Source organism: Eublepharis macularius, chromosome 5, assembly GCF_028583425.1.
Source record: "Eublepharis macularius isolate TG4126 chromosome 5, MPM_Emac_v1.0, whole genome shotgun sequence".
NCBI lineage: Eukaryota > Metazoa > Chordata > Lepidosauria > Squamata > Eublepharidae > Eublepharis > Eublepharis macularius.
In genome coordinates, this window is record NC_072794.1 from 105,848,503 (window position 1) to 105,870,030 (window position 21,528).

General features: G+C 44.3%; 1 protein-coding gene across 1 annotated transcript in view; it reads right to left on the reverse strand.

Annotated features, from left to right (window-relative positions):
* The window catches only part of PI16 (peptidase inhibitor 16), a 36,925-nt gene that overhangs the window by 33 nt on the left and 15,364 nt on the right, over positions 1-21,528 (reverse strand). Inside the window, exons 2-5 of the mRNA XM_054981333.1 lie at positions 11,284-11,502; positions 8,200-8,309; positions 4,058-4,146; positions 1-1,410 (exon numbers count right to left, since the gene is read on the reverse strand). The exon at positions 1-1,410 is cut by the window's left edge and continues 33 nt beyond it. Coding sequence (XP_054837308.1) covers positions 248-1,410; positions 4,058-4,146; positions 8,200-8,309; positions 11,284-11,502 — 1,581 coding nt within the window. The 3' untranslated portion in view covers positions 1-247. The remainder of the gene's footprint in view (positions 1,411-4,057; positions 4,147-8,199; positions 8,310-11,283; positions 11,503-21,528) is intronic.

Here is a 21,528-nt window from a genome sequence, read left to right on the forward strand (position 1 = left end):
GGAATCCCGTAAGACTGAAATATCTAGATTCTTGTATTATATTTTGACTGGCAGAGGGAACTAGTAAAGCCCAGATGTTTTGGAGAGCATTGAACCATAATTTACAGAATGTTCTGCTTCTGGGCATCCCACAATGCTTTGCCATCAGACTGACGTGCACAAAAGTGCAAAAAGGAAAATACAATACATGCACACGGACACACATACACATGCAGAGATGGAGAGCTCTACATATAAATACATCGTGCTATGAACTTTTGAGCCAATAGGGACTGGCCCTTGTAAGTGCATGGCCCCAGGTACGTCCACACCAGCTGCATTTGCTATGCCTCCTCCATCGGGGAAGTGGGGAAAAGCAAGGAGCATAAGGGTATCTGAAGGTCAGTTCTTTAAGTGCAGTCTTTATTTCTTCAGGTTCGCTAATTTGTTTACATCCAAGGCAGGGCAGACAGACAGAGAGGTGAGCTGCTTTTCCTGAAGAAGATTGAACAGCCTGATTGAGCCCCTTTATTGCTTTGGAATAAGCAGCCAAACGATGGCGTGCGGGTGATTTAGAAATGGAGGCTGGTTTAGGGTATGATGGCTTAGGATGGAAGGGTGGCTTAGGATGGTAGGGTGGTTTAGGATGGAAGGGTGGCTTTGGGGGAGAAGGTATCTTAGGAGTAGAAGGCAGTTTAGGGGTGGGTGATGCCTTAGGAGTGGACTGCAGTGTTTCAACGGTAGTTGGAGGCTTTGGGGGAGAAGGTATCTTAGGAGTAGAAGGCAGTTTAGGGGTGGGTGATGCCTTAGGAGTGGACTGCAGTGTTTCAACGGTAGTTGGAGGCTTTGAGGGAGAAGGTATCTTAGGAGTAGAGGGCAGTTTAGGGGTGAGTGATACCTTAGGAGTAGACTGCAGTGTTTCAACGGTAGTTGGAGGCTTTGAGGGAGAAGGTATCTTAGGAGTAGAGGGCAGTTTAGGGGTGAGTGATGCCTTAGGAGTGGACTGCAGTGGTTCAACGGTAGTTGGAGGCTGCTCAACTTTTTTCATGCTGGCTTCAGATGTGATTAAGCCATCAGATGCAGAAAGTTCTGAATAGAAGACTTGTGTAGTTCCTGTTTCTGGGGAGGCAGGACTAGGGGTTAGGTCCAAGTTCATGTGAGGAGCAAACCCTGTTGTCAAAGTGGCATCAGTCCCTTTGGTCTGTGACTCTGGAGATGTTTCAAGGTCCATGTCTGAAGTTGGCTCCAGGGATGAGGTTGGTTCTGTGGCTGTGGGGAATTCAGCTTCTGCATCTGTGATAGGTTTAGGACTTTCTGATGAGGTAGATGCCGGACCTGTTGTGATGGAGATGGATTTGGGGCTTTCAGTCGTAATGACAATTGATTCTACTCCTGTAGGCCCAGGGGATGACATGTTTCCAACACTAGATACTGGCAGAAAACAGAAAAGTTAACAAAGACTAGAAGAAAAATCTCTAAAACCAACTACAAAGCCACACCCTCTCTCCAGAAGATCAAGAAAATGGAAATCAGTATAATACTTCTCTTTCACAAACATTTTTGTGTGGATGGGACATTTTTTCCTATTGTGCGCCAGAATAAAACAGCTCTAAGGAAGTGCATTTTGGTACCCTTAAATAAATGGCACAAATTATCAAGTTTCCGTTTTTAAGATTCAGAATATCATTTTGATTTCTGGCTACAGATCAAAAATGCCCTGGGCAAGCTCTAACAAACTGGAAAGAAGCAGTCAGAACACAACGAATCTCAGGTTCAGACAGGCAGAGTACCATTACAATTGCCAACTTTTAATTGACATTTTGACCACTATGAGATAGGGTGTCATTTGAATTTTCTGTCATAGACACTGAAATATCATGGAATTCATGAATGGTGGAGGACCAAACTAATCAGATTATGAATGAAATGGAAACTTTCCTTTATAAGTATGCCTAAAATGATACAACCATCCCTCTTTTATTATAATGTATATTTTTTGTAATCATCTTGAACTGAGAGCTCCACCAAACCAGGGTTGTCATCAAAACAAATAATTTGAGACCCATGCATGTATTATTATCATTTTTCCAATCCATTTCTTAGGGATCGTTTCATGGTTAGAGAGAATGGTCCTTTTGTCTACCATCCTGAGTATGAAATCAGATATGGCTGGAATCCACAGAAGAAATTGATGACCATCCAGAAGAAGAAAATGATGACCATTTCACTCCATTCATCTACCACAGCTATACAGACAAACATTATGAGAGCTACAGAATAGGGCATCTATAAATTAAATCAAACATGCATATACATATCTGGATATTTCACTGCTCAATGTAACACTTAGAATCATAGAATCATAGGGTTGGAAAGTACCTCTAGGGTCATCTAGTCCAATCCCCTGCACAATCCAGGAAATTCACAACTACCTCCCCTCCCCACACCTCCAGTGACCCCTGCTCCATGCCCAGAAGATGGCAAAGCACCATCAGGATCCCTAGCCAAACTGGCCTGGGGGAAATTGCTACCTGAGCCCAAGGTCAGGTAGCCTTACCCTGTGCATGTAAGAAGGGGCCACAAGAACTAAGCACTGGTGTAACCCTTCCTGCCCTCCCTCTCATGATCTGCCTAGGTTCACAGAATAAGCATTGCTGTCATGGCCATCTAGCCTCTGCTTAAAAACCTCCAAAGAAGGAGGTTTCCAACCTGTCAAGATCATCCTGTATCCTGGCTTTGGCTTCTACCATATTTGCAACCCTTTCCAATTTAGGATCATCTGCAAACTTAATAAGCATTCCCTCTATTCCTTCATCCAAATCATATATAAAAATATTGAACAGAACAGGTCCTAGGACCAGTTCCTGAAGCACTCCACTTGTCACCCCTCTTCAAGAGGATGAGGAACCATTAACTAGCACTCTTTGGGTGCGATCTGTCAACCAATTACAGATCCACCTAACAGTAATAGTAATAACAGTAATAACAGTAATAACAGTAATCCACCAAACCACATCTTACCAACTTGTCAACAAGGAAACTAAATTCTTAGGTTACTAGATAGCCCATGTCTGTCAACTTTGCAAAGAACGGGATTAATCTGAGGCACAAATAGAGCTGACAGTTGTCTTCCTCACCTGCATTTACTTCAGAAGGTCTGACTTCTCTAGTTACCCAAACAAGTATCATTGGAGTATACAAGACACCCCAACTGAACAGTGTAGGACCTATAAGTATCTAGGTCTAACTTTTAGTGAGACCCTGAAATGGGATGCCCATGTAAAGCTTATAAAAGCCTCAGTGCTCGAGACGGCCGTTTTCACACTGTCTATAAATAGCAGAGACTCACAGAAGGCTGCTGGCTTCCTCACGTGATTTTTAACACCATCCGATTACAAAACACCATAAATCACTGTTTGTGGCATTTTGTAAACAGATGGCGTCAAAAATCGTGCAAGAAAGCCGTCAGCCTTCCGTGAATCTCATACTATTTATAGACAGTGTGAAAATGGCCAATAGGAGCAATAATGAGATTCTACTACTCTAAGGGTGGTTTTTTGATAGCACCAGCCATAACGCTTTTTGTTTCCTAAGTCATCATTACTCATTTACTGTATGGAATTGAGATCTGGGGATGGAAGGAATCAACACTTAGCAATTTGGAAATAATTCAAAAAATTTTCATGGGACGTGTTCTAACCCTACCAAAAGGGACACCAGCAGCCTTTCTGCGGGCAGAACTCAGTCTCCCTTCAATCAGAGCACGTGCCCATTTAGCGATTCTCAAATTGCAGAAAAAATACCAACTAACGGACCCTGGTTCCTTCAGTAATTTGAGTTATTTGAGCTATCACCTGCTGCAAAATAAAGATAAAACCTGGTTGGCCTTCCTTAATGACTTTGCATCATGATATACCATCCCAGATGAATGGCTTTAACCTTCGGGAAGCAATCTTGACTTAAGGGAATGGGTTTACAAAGAGGATGGATGCCCTAATTGATAAATTTTTAATCAGTAAAACAAAATTTGCTCCACGGTATAAAACCATCAAAGACTTCTCTAGCTCCATTCACTTACCACAGAGAGTGTCCTGACAGGAATAACCATCCGGACACATGGAACATGGTGATCCCTCCTTGTAAGGCTTTCGACCCTTTACATTCCCCCTAAAGATTAAAAAAAAATGCACACACATGGGACTCAACAAAGAATGACATTTCCTTAGATGAGAGCTTTGTCAGTATGCAAATCTATATTTACAAGAAGGGCACCTACAAGGACTTGCAGGGGAAATCTCATTTCCTCCTCCGCCTGCTGTCAAGATCATGTTAAGATCTGTCATTGTAATTGGTTCAAGGCAGTCCAAATGTAAGCGAGATGGTGCATTAAGCATTTCTTCCATTTCTTCTATCTCGTCCATTTCTTCCATTGGGCTGCTGAAGAGAGCGAGAGTGCTCCCCCGCTCCGCAGTGACCTGATCTGGCTCAATTCAGGCCCAATCCAGCCTGATTCGGGCCTGCACATCACACTGCCCAGGAGCACGCCTCCAGGAGGCCTGTGCCTCTCCCGCTGGCCAGGTAAGCAGGGGCAGGGGGTGGAAACTGGGGATCCCCGCCCCCAGCAGGGAACTAGCAACTCTAATTACTGCCATAATGATATGGAATACCATTTAGAGAGGTAGTCCACTTGAGCTTGACCTGCACACCTTGAGAAGGAATGTAGGCCTCTCCCAGCTGGCCTTTCAGGATGGGCAGCAATGTAGTTTTAGCCATATATTAACCTAGTAAAAGGTTAAAATGTGTTCTCTGTGGTTTTAATTTTAAAAAGTTTTTTACGTATAGGTGACTACTTTGAAGAGTGCAAAATAAGGTATAAAGTAAGATATAAAGTGAAAGAAATTACAAAAATTAAATTAAATGCTGCAGACTAGGAATGCTGGAGAATATTGAGAGTCCACTAGCTCAACTCATACATGTGTGGTTAGCCCAGGTTCTGTGTAAACCATGGGCCAAAATTGTAGCTGTGATTTGTCTTACAAATGAACATACAAAATTGTGTGTGTGTGTGTGAGTACTGATACCTTGAAAATCGCTTTTTGTCTAACGTGCCATTCTGCTAATTTTATGTTGACTCAGAGTGGTCTCCTGTAAAAATTGCCGGTGTAAAAAAGTTGTTAAAAGCCTTTAAAAATCAACACTAAGTCAACAAAACAGCCAAATTCGATGTAAAAAAAAGAGTTAAGTGCAAAGACTTTAGATTCCTAGAACTTAAGCAAATCCTGAAGAACCAAAAATTTACAGGTTTGTGCACCCCTGAGATAAAATATACTTCCTCTTGGTCTGAGACTGATGAACTGCTCCTCTGGCATCAAGAAGAACTGCCAACAGGCCAATCGTCTTCATTGTAATGTGAGGGAAAGCAAGTAACAGAGCAGGCAAAAAGGATAGGTAGCTAGCAGAAAAGAACTGATGTGATTTTCAGAAATGGCAGTCTTGGTTTTATAACCTGGTTTTTCCAAATTAAAATATGTACAGCCTGCGTATCTCTAACATCTTCAAGGCAACTAACAAAAAAGTTATCAAGAACCAAAACACAAATTAAAATCACACAAAATCAGAACAGCAAAACAAAGCAGAGAACAGAAGCAACCAAACCACCACAAAAGCTCCTCAAAAAAGAGCAAAAACACTAACAAGAGAGGAGTAAGGTAGACTATCCACAGAATTAGTGCTACTGAAGAAAAGGCCTCATCCTAAGTAGGCACCCTTCATATTTCAGAGAGCAAAGGCACACACAGCAGGGTCTCTGAGGACTTCAACAAGAACTAATCCAAAAACTGATACCAACAGTAACTATAGTTCAACTATGGTTGATTCCCGAAGAGGATCTATGAAAACTCTAAATTCCTATTTTCCATGGTCTTGTGCAGGGCTTTTTTTCAGCTGGAACGCAGTGGAACGGAGTTCCGGAACCTCTTGAAAATGGTCAAGTGCGGAGGGCAATCTAAACTCCCCTCTGTCTGGAGATCAGGGGGCAGGGCCACCAGCCATGTGACCATTTTCTCCGAGGGCAGCCCACTGAGTTCCACCACCTCTTTTCCCAGAAAAAAAGCCCTGGTCTTGTGCAATCATTTTTACCAACTAGCTTGTTAAAGCATACAAGAAATATACACACACGCAATAAACTCTTGAATAGTTGTTAGTAGCTGTTGGAGATGTGAATGGGAGAGAGTTATGATGACACCAGTGATAAGGATACATGAACACATGAGGCTGCCTTATACTGAGTCAGATCCTCAATATTATGTTCTCTTTTACTTCTAGGTCTGAATTAAGATTCTCAGGATCCTGCTCTCTGGTTCAGACAGCAGAGATGTGTGTGCTCAAACTAACAACTATTTATTAAGAAGGAGATATAGGAATATGAGCAACAGGTTTCAGAACAAGAGAGCTCATGCAGTCTACTTCTAATTAACAAACAATACAATCCTAAGAATACTTTCCTGGGAGTAAGTACCACTGAACAGACCCAAGAAGGATTCTGACTTCTGATTAGACAGCTTAGGATTGCTCTTAAAGAGAACTACCTAAACAGGAACTAGAATACAGAGGGAGAATGTCCAGAACTATTTGACAGCATACAGTGGATGGCAATCTACTATGTCAACTGAACTGAGAGTTTAATCTTCACAGAGTGCACTGCTGTGCAAATGTATTGCATGCTGGACACACATGCTGGTTATCACATACGAGGCAGTTCATTACTTTGGACTCATTTCTGCAGGACCATCTCCCCAGCTAGGTTCCACCGTGACAGCTTTGCTGCAACAGATTTGTTCATTTGAGCAAAGCCTTCTGAAAGTGCCATCCTCCAAATGGGTAAGATTGATAACTGCCAGCAAATGTTCATTATTTGTTGTAGCAGCCACATTGTGGAATAGCCAGCCTGAGGAGGTCAGGAAGGTTCCCATGCTTCTGTCATTCCAGGAATTATATCAAATAGAATTGTTCAGGAGAGCATATTTATATATGTATTAGGGCTGTAGAATAACAGAAAGGTTCAGGAAGGCACTTTTATAAATGGAACTAGACTGTAGACTATACCACTGTGTATGGTAGATATTGTCTATTTGTTGTATGTATTATCTGACTGCATTGTTTTCTACTTTTGAAATTTCATTTTCTGCATTGCTAGACATATCATGTCTGATATGTTTTGCTCTGTTTCTAATTTTTGTGATCCTAGTCATATTGCATTACTTATTAGATCCCTCTTGCATTGTTTTACACTGTGCAATCCACCTTGACTCTCAGTGAGAAAGGAAGACTACAAATGAAGTCTATCAATAAACAAACATACAACCGAGCCACTCAGCCTCTGCTGCAAACAGATGTGGCTGCTGGCACAATCACAATGATGCTCCCTACGGTTCATCAAGACCAGTTCTGGCCCTGGGTTCTTCTCCACCATCGTTCCACCTTAAACAGGTAGATTCTGTTGTGGAATGGTTTACACCACAGCTGTACTGACTGATTCAGCTGCCAGCACAAAAGCTGTGGATCTTCAGCCAGTGCAAGAAAGCAATGTACCTAGCCAGGGGTCATTTTGTAGAAAAAGAGCTGGAGGAACTCATTAGCATAACTCATTAGCATATGCCACACCCCTTACCAGCATGGACGTATGTCATTAGCATAACTGATTTGCATATGCCACACCCCCTAACATCCCCTGTTCTGGCTGTTTTGGACCCAATCCTGGCCATTCAGGGCCGAAATTGGGCCCAAAATGGCAAAAAAGGGGCCCAAAATGGTCAGAAATGGGCTGCTGCTGAGTGGGAGAGTGATCCACCACCCGTCAGAGGCCTGATCCGGGCCGTTTCGGCCCCAATCCAGGCTGAAATGGGCCCAAAATGGCCAAGAGTCAGGTGGGTGGGGCCACCCGACATTTGACTTCTTTGGGGAACTGCCAGAACTGCGTTCCTGCACGTTCCCCCTCAAAATGAGCCCTGTATCTAGCAGAACTTATCACCTCCTTTATATTTATATGCTCCCATTTCATTGATTCTAGCTGATCAGGATTTTCCTCTGTTTGGCTGTTACTGCCAGCACAGCCACAGCCTAATCATAAGAGTGAAAAAAATCCCCCTGAGCTCATGTGACAAAGATTGTCCTTCCTCACTGGAAAACCACAGCCCTGCCCCTTGGCACATAGACACTCACGGGGGCTGATAGTTGCAGACCACCAAGTGCATGTCGGTTTCATTCAGCACTTCCAGGGTTTTACAGAACTCTGTCCCACAGCCAATACGCTCGCTGCTTGCCCAGACCACCTACAGCAGCAGAGAAAGGTCATGTTACCATTGTTATTCAAGCCTGCAGGTAATGCCACACTAGACTTTTACTCTAGTATCAACACCGTTTGAGAATCTACACAATGTTTTTTCCCTAAACCATTGCACTCCCATTTTCCCTGGGTATAGCAGTTAAATTCAAACAATGTGCAAATCTACATCCTGAACTTCAGCTTTCAAATATCCTGAAAGGATTATTTTACCATTCAGTGAATTGGCATCCAGTCAATTCCCACCTTGCATAATGGCCTGCCTAAGGACATCAGGAGGGCCCCCATGCTTCTATTATCATCTATATTGAATAACCAAGTGATCCTTGCATACAGATGCTTAGATCCAAAAACTGGACCACTTGGCTACAAACTCAATGCTTCTGCAACCTTGGGAGAGTCCCCCAGGTTGCAGAAAAAATCTGAACAGTTCCAAAAATGACATGGGGGTTAAATCTCCACCCACACAAAAATGTTATCTGCACAAGTGCAGCAAACACAGGGAGGAAAAGCATAACCTACTTGCTAATTCCCCCAGGCATGCTGACAATGGAGGGGGAGGCAGTCCGAACCCATAAGGTCCCTTTGCAGCTGCCACTGAATCCCAGCAGCCTTCTCCTGGCAATAGAAGCCAAAAGTCCCTCCAGGGAGCCAGCCCTCCATGGCTGACAACAACATCTGTTGCAGCCTTCTCCTAGAACTTGATAAAACCACAAGGCCTTCCATGGCTACTCCCGACCAATAGGCACAGTTTTCTCCAGGCCAGGACTACAGAAGCCAAAGCTGAGGAAAGGCGAAGAATTACCACCACCCTTACCACTGTTTAGTCTGTGAAGCTGCAGCCCGGTGGTCACCCTGGGTGGAGTTCCCCCAATGCACCCATTTGAGAGCCAGTTTGAGATAGTGGTTAAGAGCGATGGGACTCTAATCTGGAGAACCGGGTTTGATTCCCCACTCCTCCACTTAAAGCTAGCTAGGTGACCTTGGGTCAGTCACAGCTCTCTTAGAGCTCTCTCGGCCCCACCCACTTCACAGTGATTGTTGTGAGGATAATAACAACATACTTTGTAAACCGCTCTGAGTGGGTGTTAAGTTGTCCTGAAGGCTGGTATGTAAATCGAATGTTGTTCTTCTTATTATTATTCATCCAGAGATAAGTGGGGGACTTGGTAAGTGAGAGGGGGTAAGAGTGACAGAGGAGTGCTTATGTGTAGCCCAGTGGATCCCCTCTTCCCTTCCTTTTATCCCCGGTATTCTTTAAAAGTACTGCCAAAAGCAAATGGATTTTAAAACAGTTGCAGCAAAAACACTAAAGAGTTTTGCAGTGCTGCAGATTTGTTTGGGCATAATTTTTCTTAAACAAAAGCACAGAGCAACACATGCAGAATCATCATGGCTCCCTGCAGTCCCCCCACTCCAATTCTTACCGGCTCTCCACTTTTCCTACCTAACTATGATAATTTCAAATTAGATCAAAAATGTAGACACCTGTTAACATATGTACTGTTCATGTCTGCCTTGGTACGTACATAGGTATCTTTTTAAAAGATGGAGAAACTTCACTTCCCAAAGCAGCAGCAATGGTGGGAACAGGAAAGGGATGAGTGAGATCCATGTAATGACACTTCGCCCAAATGTCAGTGTAAGGATTTTCTGCTTTGCCTTGGGAATGTCAGGTTTTCATTCTGTAAAGGCTCAAATGTTAAGCTCAAACTGCCCTGACAAGTATTCTGATTAAAAGAAAGTGCTATTTCTCTCCCCCCACTCTTCTCAGTTCCTTCTAGCTTCCAAGCTGACAAAAGAAACTATAAAACTGACAGCAGGGCAATTAATGCAATCCAAGAAGACAAGGAGAGACAGGACCCTGGCCTGTTCACATAAGCCAAATGACCCTAAACTTTCTTTTCCCACCTTGGCATATTTTCACAGGGGATTGTAGGAAGAAAAAGATCTCTCCCTAAGGAGGAGGCAGCCATTCTTAGAGAGGGGGAACCCATTCCTGGAGAGCAGTTATGCTCAAGTCACCAAAACACACACACACAGGCGCATGGTCTGAAAAAAGGCAGCCAACCAGATGGAGGAAGAAAAGATACATCTGAGATGGACATCAGACCTGGAACCATTAAAACATTTCTATCTCATTCATATCATAGAGATACGCTGTAGATTTAGGGAAAGAGTATGTGTGTTTAAACTTGTTAAGTTTTCTCTATGCTCAGATGTTTCAGTCTTTTGTTGTTCATCTGTGTTTCTTCTTGTATATCAATTGTATGCTATATTCTTTAAGAAGAAATCTTTCTTTTTCTAAAATTGGAGTCATTTGGTTCCTGCACCCCAGAAAAAGCCTCATGCTTCAGCTCACGCTTACCGAAGTATAAGAGAGAAAAAGGAACACCTGCTCAGCTGAGAATATCTCCAATAAGTACGGTTTCAATAATTTCCCCCCTTCCTTTATGCTGGCTGAAAATACAGGAGAGGATTCTTCTTACAGAGAGTCTGACAGTCATCTGTCAGAGTGACATTCTCTTAAAGGCCATCAGGTGGCAGCAGAAAGCAAACCCTATATGTGAGAGGGAATAAGTGGTTAAAGTGGACATTGTCATAGCTCCTTGTTGCGGTATAGCAGCTTAAGACTGAGATTCAGATCCAGCAGCACCTTAGAGACCAAGTGCTACTGGACCCAGATATTGCTTTTCTACTACAGACCAACATGACTACCACCTGAAACCAGCTTAAGACTAGTGCCTGCTGAGTAAATCTTGGCCATGACTGAGGAGTAAAACCAGAACTTTAGGAAGTCAAAACATGAGACCATACAGCTTCCAACACTCATCTGCTGAATACCATTTATATCATTCTAGATGAAGGGAACTACTACTGTGAAATTTGTTCTTTTGTACAGTTAGTGCCATTTCTCGCTCTTTCCTCTAATTGCCCATAACAGTTTGAGATAAGTCAGATACCTGGGTATAATGGCCACACATCTGCCCCTCTGCACATATTGATGTAGTCATATTATAATGCGGGTACTCATTGTACCACTCTTCCACTGCTGTCTTCACAGTCAAGTCACCAGACATGGCAAAGAGGTTCTCGCCCCGCCATCCACGGTCCGCGTTGTGTTCCCAGATACATTTTGTTGCGTAGTCTTTGGCAAAAGTTTCCAGCTCTGGATCCCAGCTCTGAAATCAGTACAAACCAATAAGTCATCATGATACAGCCTGGATTTTCATAAACACCAAGGCCAGAGTTGAGTAGTGCCTACTGAAAAATAGGTCAGAGTATCTGGCATGCATAGCAATCAGGCCAGCCTGGTGCTTTTCCCAGGACAAGCAAGCAGTTCTCATAAGAAGGGAAAATAGAGGTCAAGAATAAAATAGTCCTGGCTTCAGTCATAAATAATTTGCATTTCATAGCCATCCCAGTTACATTTTTACCTCACAACCTAGCTTGTTCAGAGACATATAGGAGGAGGGAGCAGAGGCAGATCTACTGTGAAACTAATGAAGCTTAAGCTTCAGGGCCCCGAATCCCAGAGGGACCCTGAAGCAACTTTTTTTTTTAATGAGTGAATTTTTCAACAAAAATTGATGGAGGTTTTTTAGTGTTTGTTATTAAAATAAGGCTATTTTAGTGATAGAATCATAAGCCAGTGGGCTGAAGTACTTAATATTGACCTTAGAATGGAGCATGCTCAGTGTTGTAGCTAGAGGTGGGCACGATCCAAAAAAAAATACCGATCAAGCTGATCGTGGATCGGCGCCGGTGACGATCCCAAATTAACGATCCACACCGATCATCTCCCGTTTCCGATCCATGGATCGTGGAGGCAAAAGTGGAGGGGCGCCCCGCTGTTCCCAGCGATACAGGAACGGTGGGTGATGCCAGCGGCATCTGTGTTTGTGTTTGGCCGTCTGTGTTTGGCCGTCAGAGCTGCCTATCAGGGTTTGCAGGGATGAGACTGGAGTGCCCATGGCTACAGAACACCCCCTTCCCCCTCTCTCCCTTGGGTGTCTTCTCCCAGCTGGTGACTGCTTTGCTGCTCCATGGTTGGAAGGAAGCCCTGCTGATCAAGGAAAGCTGGGCTTCCATTCGGGTTTCCAGAACGACAGAAGGAGGGCAAACACAGCCCAGGCATTCCCCTGGCTCCGTTGCCAGAGGAATAGATTGCTGGCACCTGAGTGTCTGGCTTCCCGATCCGAGCACGATCGCCCCGATCAAGCCCTGATCCAGCCCCCCTCCCAACCGCTGGATTGTTGGCTGTGCCCGAGCACGATCCACCGGGTCCCAATCGTGTGATCGCCATTATCATGGGTTTTTTTCGATCGTAATGCGGATCGTGCCCATCTCTAGTTGTAGCTTCCCCTAAAGTTAGTTGTTCCCAGCAGCCTAGCAGTTCAGCCTGGCCCAGGAAGAAGCAACAGCACCATAAGGGTGGGGAAAGGCCTGCACAGATCTTGTTGTTTCAAGGTCTTCTTTGGATTATTGCAGGTAAATGTTGGTAACCTGTGCAATTATTAGAGATCTTTTAAAACAAAGGCGAAATTACTTCGTTGGAAGTTATTAAATGTTGGTTTGGAATTATTAAGACTTTTAATGGGAAATTAATACGATTGAGAAAAATGTGTAATTTTATAGTTTTTAATCCTTTTAGAACTGTTGCAATACATATTTCTTAGTATTCTATTTGTTAATGTTTTTGAGGAGTTTGGCCTGGCTACAGCACCATAAGGGTAGGGAAAGGCGTGTGCACAGATCTTGTTGTTTCAAGGCTTGCTTTGGATTACTGCAGATAAATTTTGGCAACCTGTGCAATTATTAGAGATCTTTTAAAACAAAGATGAAGTGGGATTCAGGATTCAAGTGAGAAGAACTGCAGCCTCCAAGGTATAGCCTGGAAATCTCATCTGCTGTTCCAGTATTGTGAGCGTTAACCTGGACTTACAACATCTGTGTTACTTATGTGTTTAGACTTTATGTACTGTGCATCTTTGTGTAGCCAATAATATCCTAAAGAGCCTTAATAATAATATTTGGTTTATATACCACCCTTCAGGACAACTTAACACCCACTCAGAGCAGTTTACAAAGTATGTTATTATTATCCCCACAATAATCACCCTGTGAGGTGGGCGGGGCTGAGAGAGTTCCTAGAAGCTTTGACTGACTTAAGGTCACCTGGCTGGCTTCAAGTGGAGGACTGAGGAATCAAACCTGGTTCTTCAGATTAGAGTCCTGCGCTCTTAACAACTATACCAAACTGGTTCTCTTGTTCTGAAGTAATAGCAACTGGACTGGAATGGACAAGGATTCCTATGATAATACATCTAACATGAAGGGCTTGAAGAAAGGGCTGCAAGCGCTCTTTAAAAACATTAACAGGTATACAAACTATGTGCCATGTGCAGCCCATTCACTCAAGCTTGTTGGAGTAAAGGTGGTGTCTACTGTGCCTGAAGTTGTTGACTATTTTGGCATTTTGCAGGAGCTATATGTTTTCTGGATCCCCACAAAGATGAAGAATTTTAAAACACACAGGGCAATCTAGATTTTTCCCTGAAGAGTTTAAGTGTAACTAGATGGTTTGCACAATATGAAGCAGTCCAGGCAATTAAAAATGGGTATGCAGGTATGTCACAGCTGCTGGAGCCCAGGGAAGCTGTCTGTAGGCTGCCACCACTCTGGTACAGGTTTCCTAAAGAAGGGCCCAGAGCACCCAACTAACACCTTTTGTTGACTCTTTCCCGGTAGGTTTGATTTATTACATGACCAAACGAGACATGAGGACTCAGGCAGAATAATAAAGAACTTTATTTAAAAGGTTTATTAATAACTGGTTCTTAAACTTGGTATATTAAAGAGAATAGTAAAGGTTGGTGAACAAACAAAACTAAAATACCCTAACGTGTCTAACTAGACTGCTCTTAACTGTCTCCTGGCGACTGTCTTCCAACTGTCTCACCCCTTCTGGATGAGGGAACACTCCATCTGCAGCAGCCTCTCCTCAGCTCTGCTCCATAGAAGTGAACACCCTCCCCCTGTGATGAGGCCTTTTATCTCTTCTCTCAAGCACCATCTCCCTCCTTTCCTATTGGTGCAATTATCCCCTCAGAATCCCCTCTTACCCAATCACAGGGGCCAAAGGGAACCTGGGAAATGTAGGTCTTGCAATAACTCTAGTGCAGGCTTCCCCAGAGCCTCTAGGCCTCACTAGGCCCAGGCTCATAACACACACCCCCTGCTAAACTGAATCATGGGGTCTGGCTATCTGGATCCCCATCGATGAGGTCTAGAACTAAGCTGTGGGTTGCTCTTTTAACCATCTAAAACTTAATACACACGCTCTGTAACCCATTAAGATAGAACCAAGTGGAAAACATGGATAAACACTGCAGTGATGAAACAAAAGAAAATAGCTATATACAGCAAGATAACTAATCATCACAGGCCCTGTGGGACAGAGCATCAGCTACTTTATTCCGAGATCCTGCAATGTGCTCAATCTCGAAAGCGAAGTCTTGCATGGCTAGGCTCCATCGCAGGAGCTTCGGGTTGGCAGTCTGTAGCCACTGGAGGGGAGAATGATCGGTTCAGAGCAGGAAACGTCGACCCCACAGGTAGGGCTGGAATTTCCCCAAAGCAAATACAATTGCATAACATTCTTTTTCAGGGATTCCCCAACCCGCTTCCTGCTCAGTAAGTTTCTTGCTAAGGAAAGCAACAGGGTGTTGCTCCTGATCTGGCCCCTCCTGAAGTAACATGGCCCCCACTCCACCGTCAGAAGCGTCGATTGTGAGGATGAAGGGTCTATTGAAGTCTGGAGCCCTTAGAACTGGACAGGTGATGAGGGAGTTTTTTAGCTCATCGAAAGCCTGCTGACATTGTGCTGTCCATTGCAATTTCTCAGGCCTATTCCTCCCAATGAGATCTGTTAGCGGCAATGCTAACTGACTGTAGTTGTGTACAAACTTCCGGTAATATCCAGCCAACCCTAGGAAGGATCGGACTTGTGTCTTTGTTCTGGGTATGGGCCAGTCCCGAATGGCCTCGACTTTAGCTTGTCCAGGAGAAATGGTCCCTTGTCTTACTTTGTGTCCAAGGTATGTAACTTGGTTGAGGCTAATTTGGCATTTCTTGGCCCTCAAGGTAAATCCAGCTTCTTTTATCCTTTCCAACACCGTTCGCAGGTGCACAAATGTTGTTCTCACGTCAGGGAAAATACAGCGACATCATCCAAATATGCAACAGCAAAATCTTCCAGGCCCTTCAGGAGCTTGTTGATGGCCCTCTGGAAGGTGGCGGGAGCATTCCGAAGACCAAATGGCAAAACATTAAACTCATACAGTCCTTTATGTGTCACAAAGGCAGAACGCATCTTTGACTGTTCATTGAGCTCCAGCTGCCAATAGCCTCTGGTGAGGTCAAAGGTAGAGATGTACCTAGCTGCGGCTAATTGGTCCAACAAATCATCTATGCGGGGCATGGGGTATCGGTCCAGTCGGGTTATCTTGTTGAGACTCCTATAATCCACGCAAAAACGGACCTCCCCATTGGGTTTGTTGACCAGCACAACCGGTGATGCCCAAGCACTCTCAGAGGGTCTGATTATTCCCATCGCCAACATCTCAGTTAACTCTTTCTCAATGGCCTGCCACTGGGTATGTGATGCAGAGAAGTTAGCCGTGTTAGTCTGTGGTAGCAAAATCAAAAAGAGTCCAGTAGCACCTTTAAGACTAACCAATTTTATTTTAGCATAAGCTTTCGAGAATCAAGTTCTCTTCGTCAGATGCCTGATACAGAGACTGGTCAAACACAGAATGTGGAATCCTACGAGCCTGTTCTGCCACAGGGGGCTCATCCCCCATGAAAATAGAGCGACTTGCAATTTGGGAGCGACCAGGCAGGGCAGAGAACTGTTTGGCAAATTCAGTACACAGTTGCCTAACTTCTTCCTGCTGGTCCCTAGACAATAAGGGGGAGAAGGTAATCGCCTCCACTCCTCCTTCACGATGGCTCCCAGCGCACATTTCTTCAGGGTTCCCAAAACCCTCAGCTGATTCTGGGATGAGATGGCAAACAATGGTTTCTCGAGAGTAGTATGGCTTCAAGGCATGATAAACTCATGGTGGGAGAACTGTGTCTGGGAATTCAACCAAATAATTCACCTCTCCCAGGCGACTCTTGATTTGGAATGGTCCCTCCCAGGCGGCTTCCATTTTATTAGCCTTCACTGGTTTTAAGACCATTACCAGATCACCTGGTTTGTAGACCTGCCTCCTGGCATTCATGTCATACCAAGCCTTTTGTTTTTGTTGTGTCTCTCCCAAGTGAGCAAGAGCTAGGGTCAAAGCCTCTCTAAATTATTCTGAAGCTTATCAACAAAGTCCAAAACATTAGTCCCTGGAGAGGGTATCGAGCCCTCCCAATGGTGTCACACCAGTTCCAAAGGCCCACATGCCTCTCTTCCATAAACCAATTCAAAGGGGGAGAATCCCAAACTAGGGTGTGGGACAGCCCTGTATGCAAAGAGCAACTGTTGTAGAGCTAAATCCCAATTATTTGAATGGGCAGCAACAAACCTCTTAATCATTTCCCTTAGAGTTCCATTGAATCTTTCCACTAGGCCATTCGATTGGTGGTGGTACGGGAGGGTTACCAGGTGCCGGACCCCATGACTACTCCACAGTTTCTCCATCACACCTGAAAGGAAATTAGTCCCAGCATCCGTGAGAACCTCTAAAGGCCAGCCTACCCAGGCAAACACACCTGCTAGGGCTTGACAGATAGTATTGGCGTCAATATGGTTAAGTGCTACTGCTTCTGGCCAGCGGGTGGCATAGTCGACCACAGTCAGAATGTATTGCTTCTCCCTTGGAGTCTTGTTAGGTAGTGGTCCCAACACATCAATAGCTACCCGATGGAAGGGAATGTCGATGATCGGTAAAGGCTGGAGTGGAGCCTTATTTTTGTCTTGGGCTTTCCCCACAGTTTGACACACCTCACAGGACTGGACAAACTTGCCAATGTCCTTGCCCGTTCCTTCCCAATAAAATTGTTGTCTCAGACGGTCCTTGGTCCTCCTCACTCCAGCATGACTACTGGGATGGTCGTGAGCTAGCTTCATAAGCTGGAGGCGATATTTACTTGGTACCACTAGCTGCATGTGTGTTTTCCACTCACTTTTATGCCCCGATTGAAGGGACTCCCGATACAACAAACCATGGTCCAACACAAATCTGGAACGGAGAGTTTCACTTAGAGGGTTATTCTTCAGTGCCTGTTGGTGAGCTTCCCCGAGGCTCATGTCCGCCTCCTGCTCCTTCTGGAAAACAGTTGCTGTCACTGAAGAAGATTCCATTTCACCTTGGTTTATGATGGGGTCCAGAGAGGTTACTACAGCTACTTCTCCTTTACGCTGTTTCTTTGTCTGGCTGCGGGTTAACACTCCTATGAAGTTCTCAGTCCCCAGGCTGAGATCATCAGGTGTAACCTCAAAATCTCTTAGAAACTGCACGTACACGTCCATTACAGGATCAGGATCAGCTTCTGAAGGCCCTAATTCCTGTTGTTGTTCTTTCCATCGGAGCATGTGTTCTGCCAAGTCTTCCCCCACAAACATAGCCACTGGGGTGTAATCATGCATAGCAACCTTCCATTGTCCGCTCCACCCCTCGTACTGAATTGGAATCTTGGCCACCGGGAGGGTAATCCCCTCTGTTTCGTGAAGGCGCCGCACTAGTCTTTCCTCTCCTTGGACAAGATACTTAGGATCCACGAGAGAGCGATGGACTGTGGTCAAGAGGGAAGCAGTGTCTTGCCAGGCTATGACATCACAGCCGTTCACGTTAACCTCCTTACGGTGGCGCCAAGGAATATATTCTGGGTCAAAATCAGGGGTGGGTTGAGAACCCATCGGGATCATGTGGTGTGCACTTGTGCTGGATTTAGGGCACTTATTACGGAGGTGTCCCAGCTCATTGCATGCATAACACTAGGGTACCTTCCGATCTCCTGTTGGCAATTTCACATCAGTGCTTAAGAATCAGGATGCTGTTGCCTGTGCTGCCCTCCTCTAGCTTCTGGCTGCTCTCTGGACCATGTTGGGAGCTTCAGGGGTTCCCTTGGGTGCCAATCACGATGAGTGTTGGGCCTCTGCCCCCCATATGCTTCTGCCAACCGCTCTGCCCATTGTCCTGCTTCTTGGAGAGTGGATGGGCTTTTATCTATAAGCGGGCGTCTAATGTGCTCAGGAATGAGAGTCAGAAACCGATCGATGCATATTAGAGCCTTTACATCAGCTAGGGTCTTAACAGCAGCTACTTCAACCCATAGATCATAGGCCTTCCCCAGTCTATAAATTAACTCTGGGTTGGACTCCCTGTTTTCAGTTTTTACTTCCTTAAATCTCTTGCGGGCTCCTTCTTTGGAAAACCCCACCCTCTCACGCACTCTCTGTTTAAACAGCTTGTAGTCTGTCCTCTCTTCACCTTCCATCTGTCCATACACTGAAGCTAGAACTCCACTCAGCTAAGGTCTCAACTTTTCAATGTACAATTCTGGGGGGACCTTGTAATCCATGCAAACTTGCTCAAAGTTCTGCAAAAATGCTTCGATGTCCTCCCCTACCTTGTATAGAGGATATTTTTGGCTATCTCCCTTCGCAGCCGCATCTGGGGGGAGCAGTCCCTTTTCAATCCTCGCAAGTTCAATCTCATGCGCCAGCTTGATTTTTTCTCTTTCCAGCTCCATCCTGGCTGCATTCTCTTTCTCATCTCTCTGTATCCAGGGTCTCTCTAATTCCACCTCAAGTCTGGCCTTCTCAATTTGCAGTTGGAGACGCAAGGTCTTTTCACTCAGAAGTGACATTGCTTGGGACTCAGATGCTTCAACCAGCGGTGCACCTGTAGTCGACATTATTCCAGCTGTCCACTTCCAGGTTCTGCTCTTAGGAATGGGAGCATCCTCAAATTTTTCTTTCCCTAAATGGAGGAACATGCACTCCTATTCCTAGCCTAACTATCCCGTTGACCCGGCAGCTAAGAAAATAAACAAAACTTCACCAGTACCTTTACTGAGCTCTTGTGTGTTCTGACAAGCAGCTTAGGAAACTTGGCTTCCTCAAGCCAAAAAGCAAAAAGGGCTTCTTCTTTTTTTTAAAGTTGGTAAGGCCAAATAGCACTTTGCCTCTCACTGGGTCCAAATTTAGGCCATCCCACCGCTAGACCACCATGTCACAGCTGCTGGAGCCCAGGGAAGCTGTTTGTAGGCTGCCACCACTCTGGTACAGGTTTCCTAAAGAAGGGCCCAGAGCACCCAACTAACATCTTTTGTTGACTCTTTCCCAGTAGGTTTGATTTATTACATGACCAAATGAGACATGAGGACCCAGGCAGAATAATAAAGAACTTTATTTAAAAGGTTTATTAATAACTGGTTCTTAAACTTGGTATATTAAAGAGAATAGTAAAGGTTGGTGAACAAACAAAACAAAAATACCCTAACGCGTCTAACTAGACTGCTTTTAACTGTCTCCTGGTGACTGTCTTCCAACTGTCTCACCCCTTCTGGATGAGGGAACACTCCGTCTGCAGCAGCCTCTCCTCAGCTCTGCTCCCTAGAAGTGAACACCCTCCCCCTGTGATGATGCCTTTTATCTCTTCTCTCAGGCACCATCTCCCTCCTTTCCTATTGGTGCAATTATCCCCTCAGAATCCCCTCTTACCCAATCACAGGGGCCAAAGGGAACCTGGGAAATGTAGGTCTTGCAATAACTCTAGTGCAGGCTTCCCCAGAGCCTCTAGGCCTCACTAGGCCCAGGCTCATAACAAGGTATTTTACAAACTCTCAAACGTATTTTTGAAGACCTAGAAGAGAAGTCTGAATGTAAGCGAGATGCAAAGAATTTATACCACAAGTTGGTAAAGTTGGAATATGCTATTTTAACAGTTGTTTGGGAAGAAGTTCTTGAGCGTTTCAACAAAACAATCAAGAAACTCCAAACCTCTGATTTTAATGTATTTGAAGGTTATCCTCTGCTATTATCTTTACTTTCATTTGTTAAAGAACTCCGAGAAAATTCAGCTGACTGGATTGCAACTATGAATCAGAAGCAAAAAGTTTATGTGAAGATATCACCTCATGTTATTCTGATACTTCCAAATGTATTGTTACAAAGAAATTTTCAGATGGAAGAAGTGGTAGGGCTTCTTTAAAAGGAGCTGACAAATTTAGGATAGAAGTTCTAAATCAATTCCATGCCTGCTTGGTAATCCAGTTAAGCAAGAGGATTTACCCATCTGAGCAGATTGCGAAAAGGTTCAAGTTCCTCTCAGCATTGGTGAACAATTCTGAAATTGATAAGGAAAATATTAAACTTATCGCATTACAAAGATGATATTGACCACAAATTAGTAAACGAGTGTTATCAGTTCAAAGAATATTTACACCTTAGGAAATCCCTTTCACAAGCTGTGAAGCAGAAAGGAATTTCTCAAAGCTTTTCTTTATAAAGAACAAATTTCAGTCTACCATGACTGAAGAGCACTTAAATTCTTGATACATATTGTCTCTAGAAAATGACATTACAAGGAAGCTCTCATATAACAAAACTGTATGTGAATATGTTGCTAGAAAAAACAGAAAAAATAGTATTTTATAAAATGTGCTTCATGTAGTACGTATTCTCATAGGTGTCTAAAATAAAAGATTATATTATTTGCTATGTTTTATTTTATCATTTTATGATGCATCATGCATGAATACAACGTTTCCCTGATTTTTATCCCCCATAGCTCGGAAACTATAAGGGATAGCCTAGGAAATTTTTATTCACACAAGTGACTTTGACGTGTGAGGTAACCCAGTACAGCAATTTAAATCAAGGTCTGAGATGTAGTGGTTAAACTTTTTAAAAAATTGTGGTGATCTGCCATGGAGCAGCCTCATTGAAGAAGATAACAGTAACCCAGGCCTCGTTGCCGGTGGGGAGGGGCTCACTGTACGGCCCGTTTTCAAGGGCTCCTCCCCACCACCCCATTCTCTGCCATTTGGGTCTTGAGGTCCTTGCAAGGGCATCAGGGTCCTTTGGACCTTGTTGGATGTTGCCCTATTGTTGCTGGTTGAGAAGGGGCCCTCATAACAGTTCAAGCTTCAGGGCCCCAAAAATGTAGATCCGCAGCAGCGGGGAACACTTTCTAGCAATTGAGGGC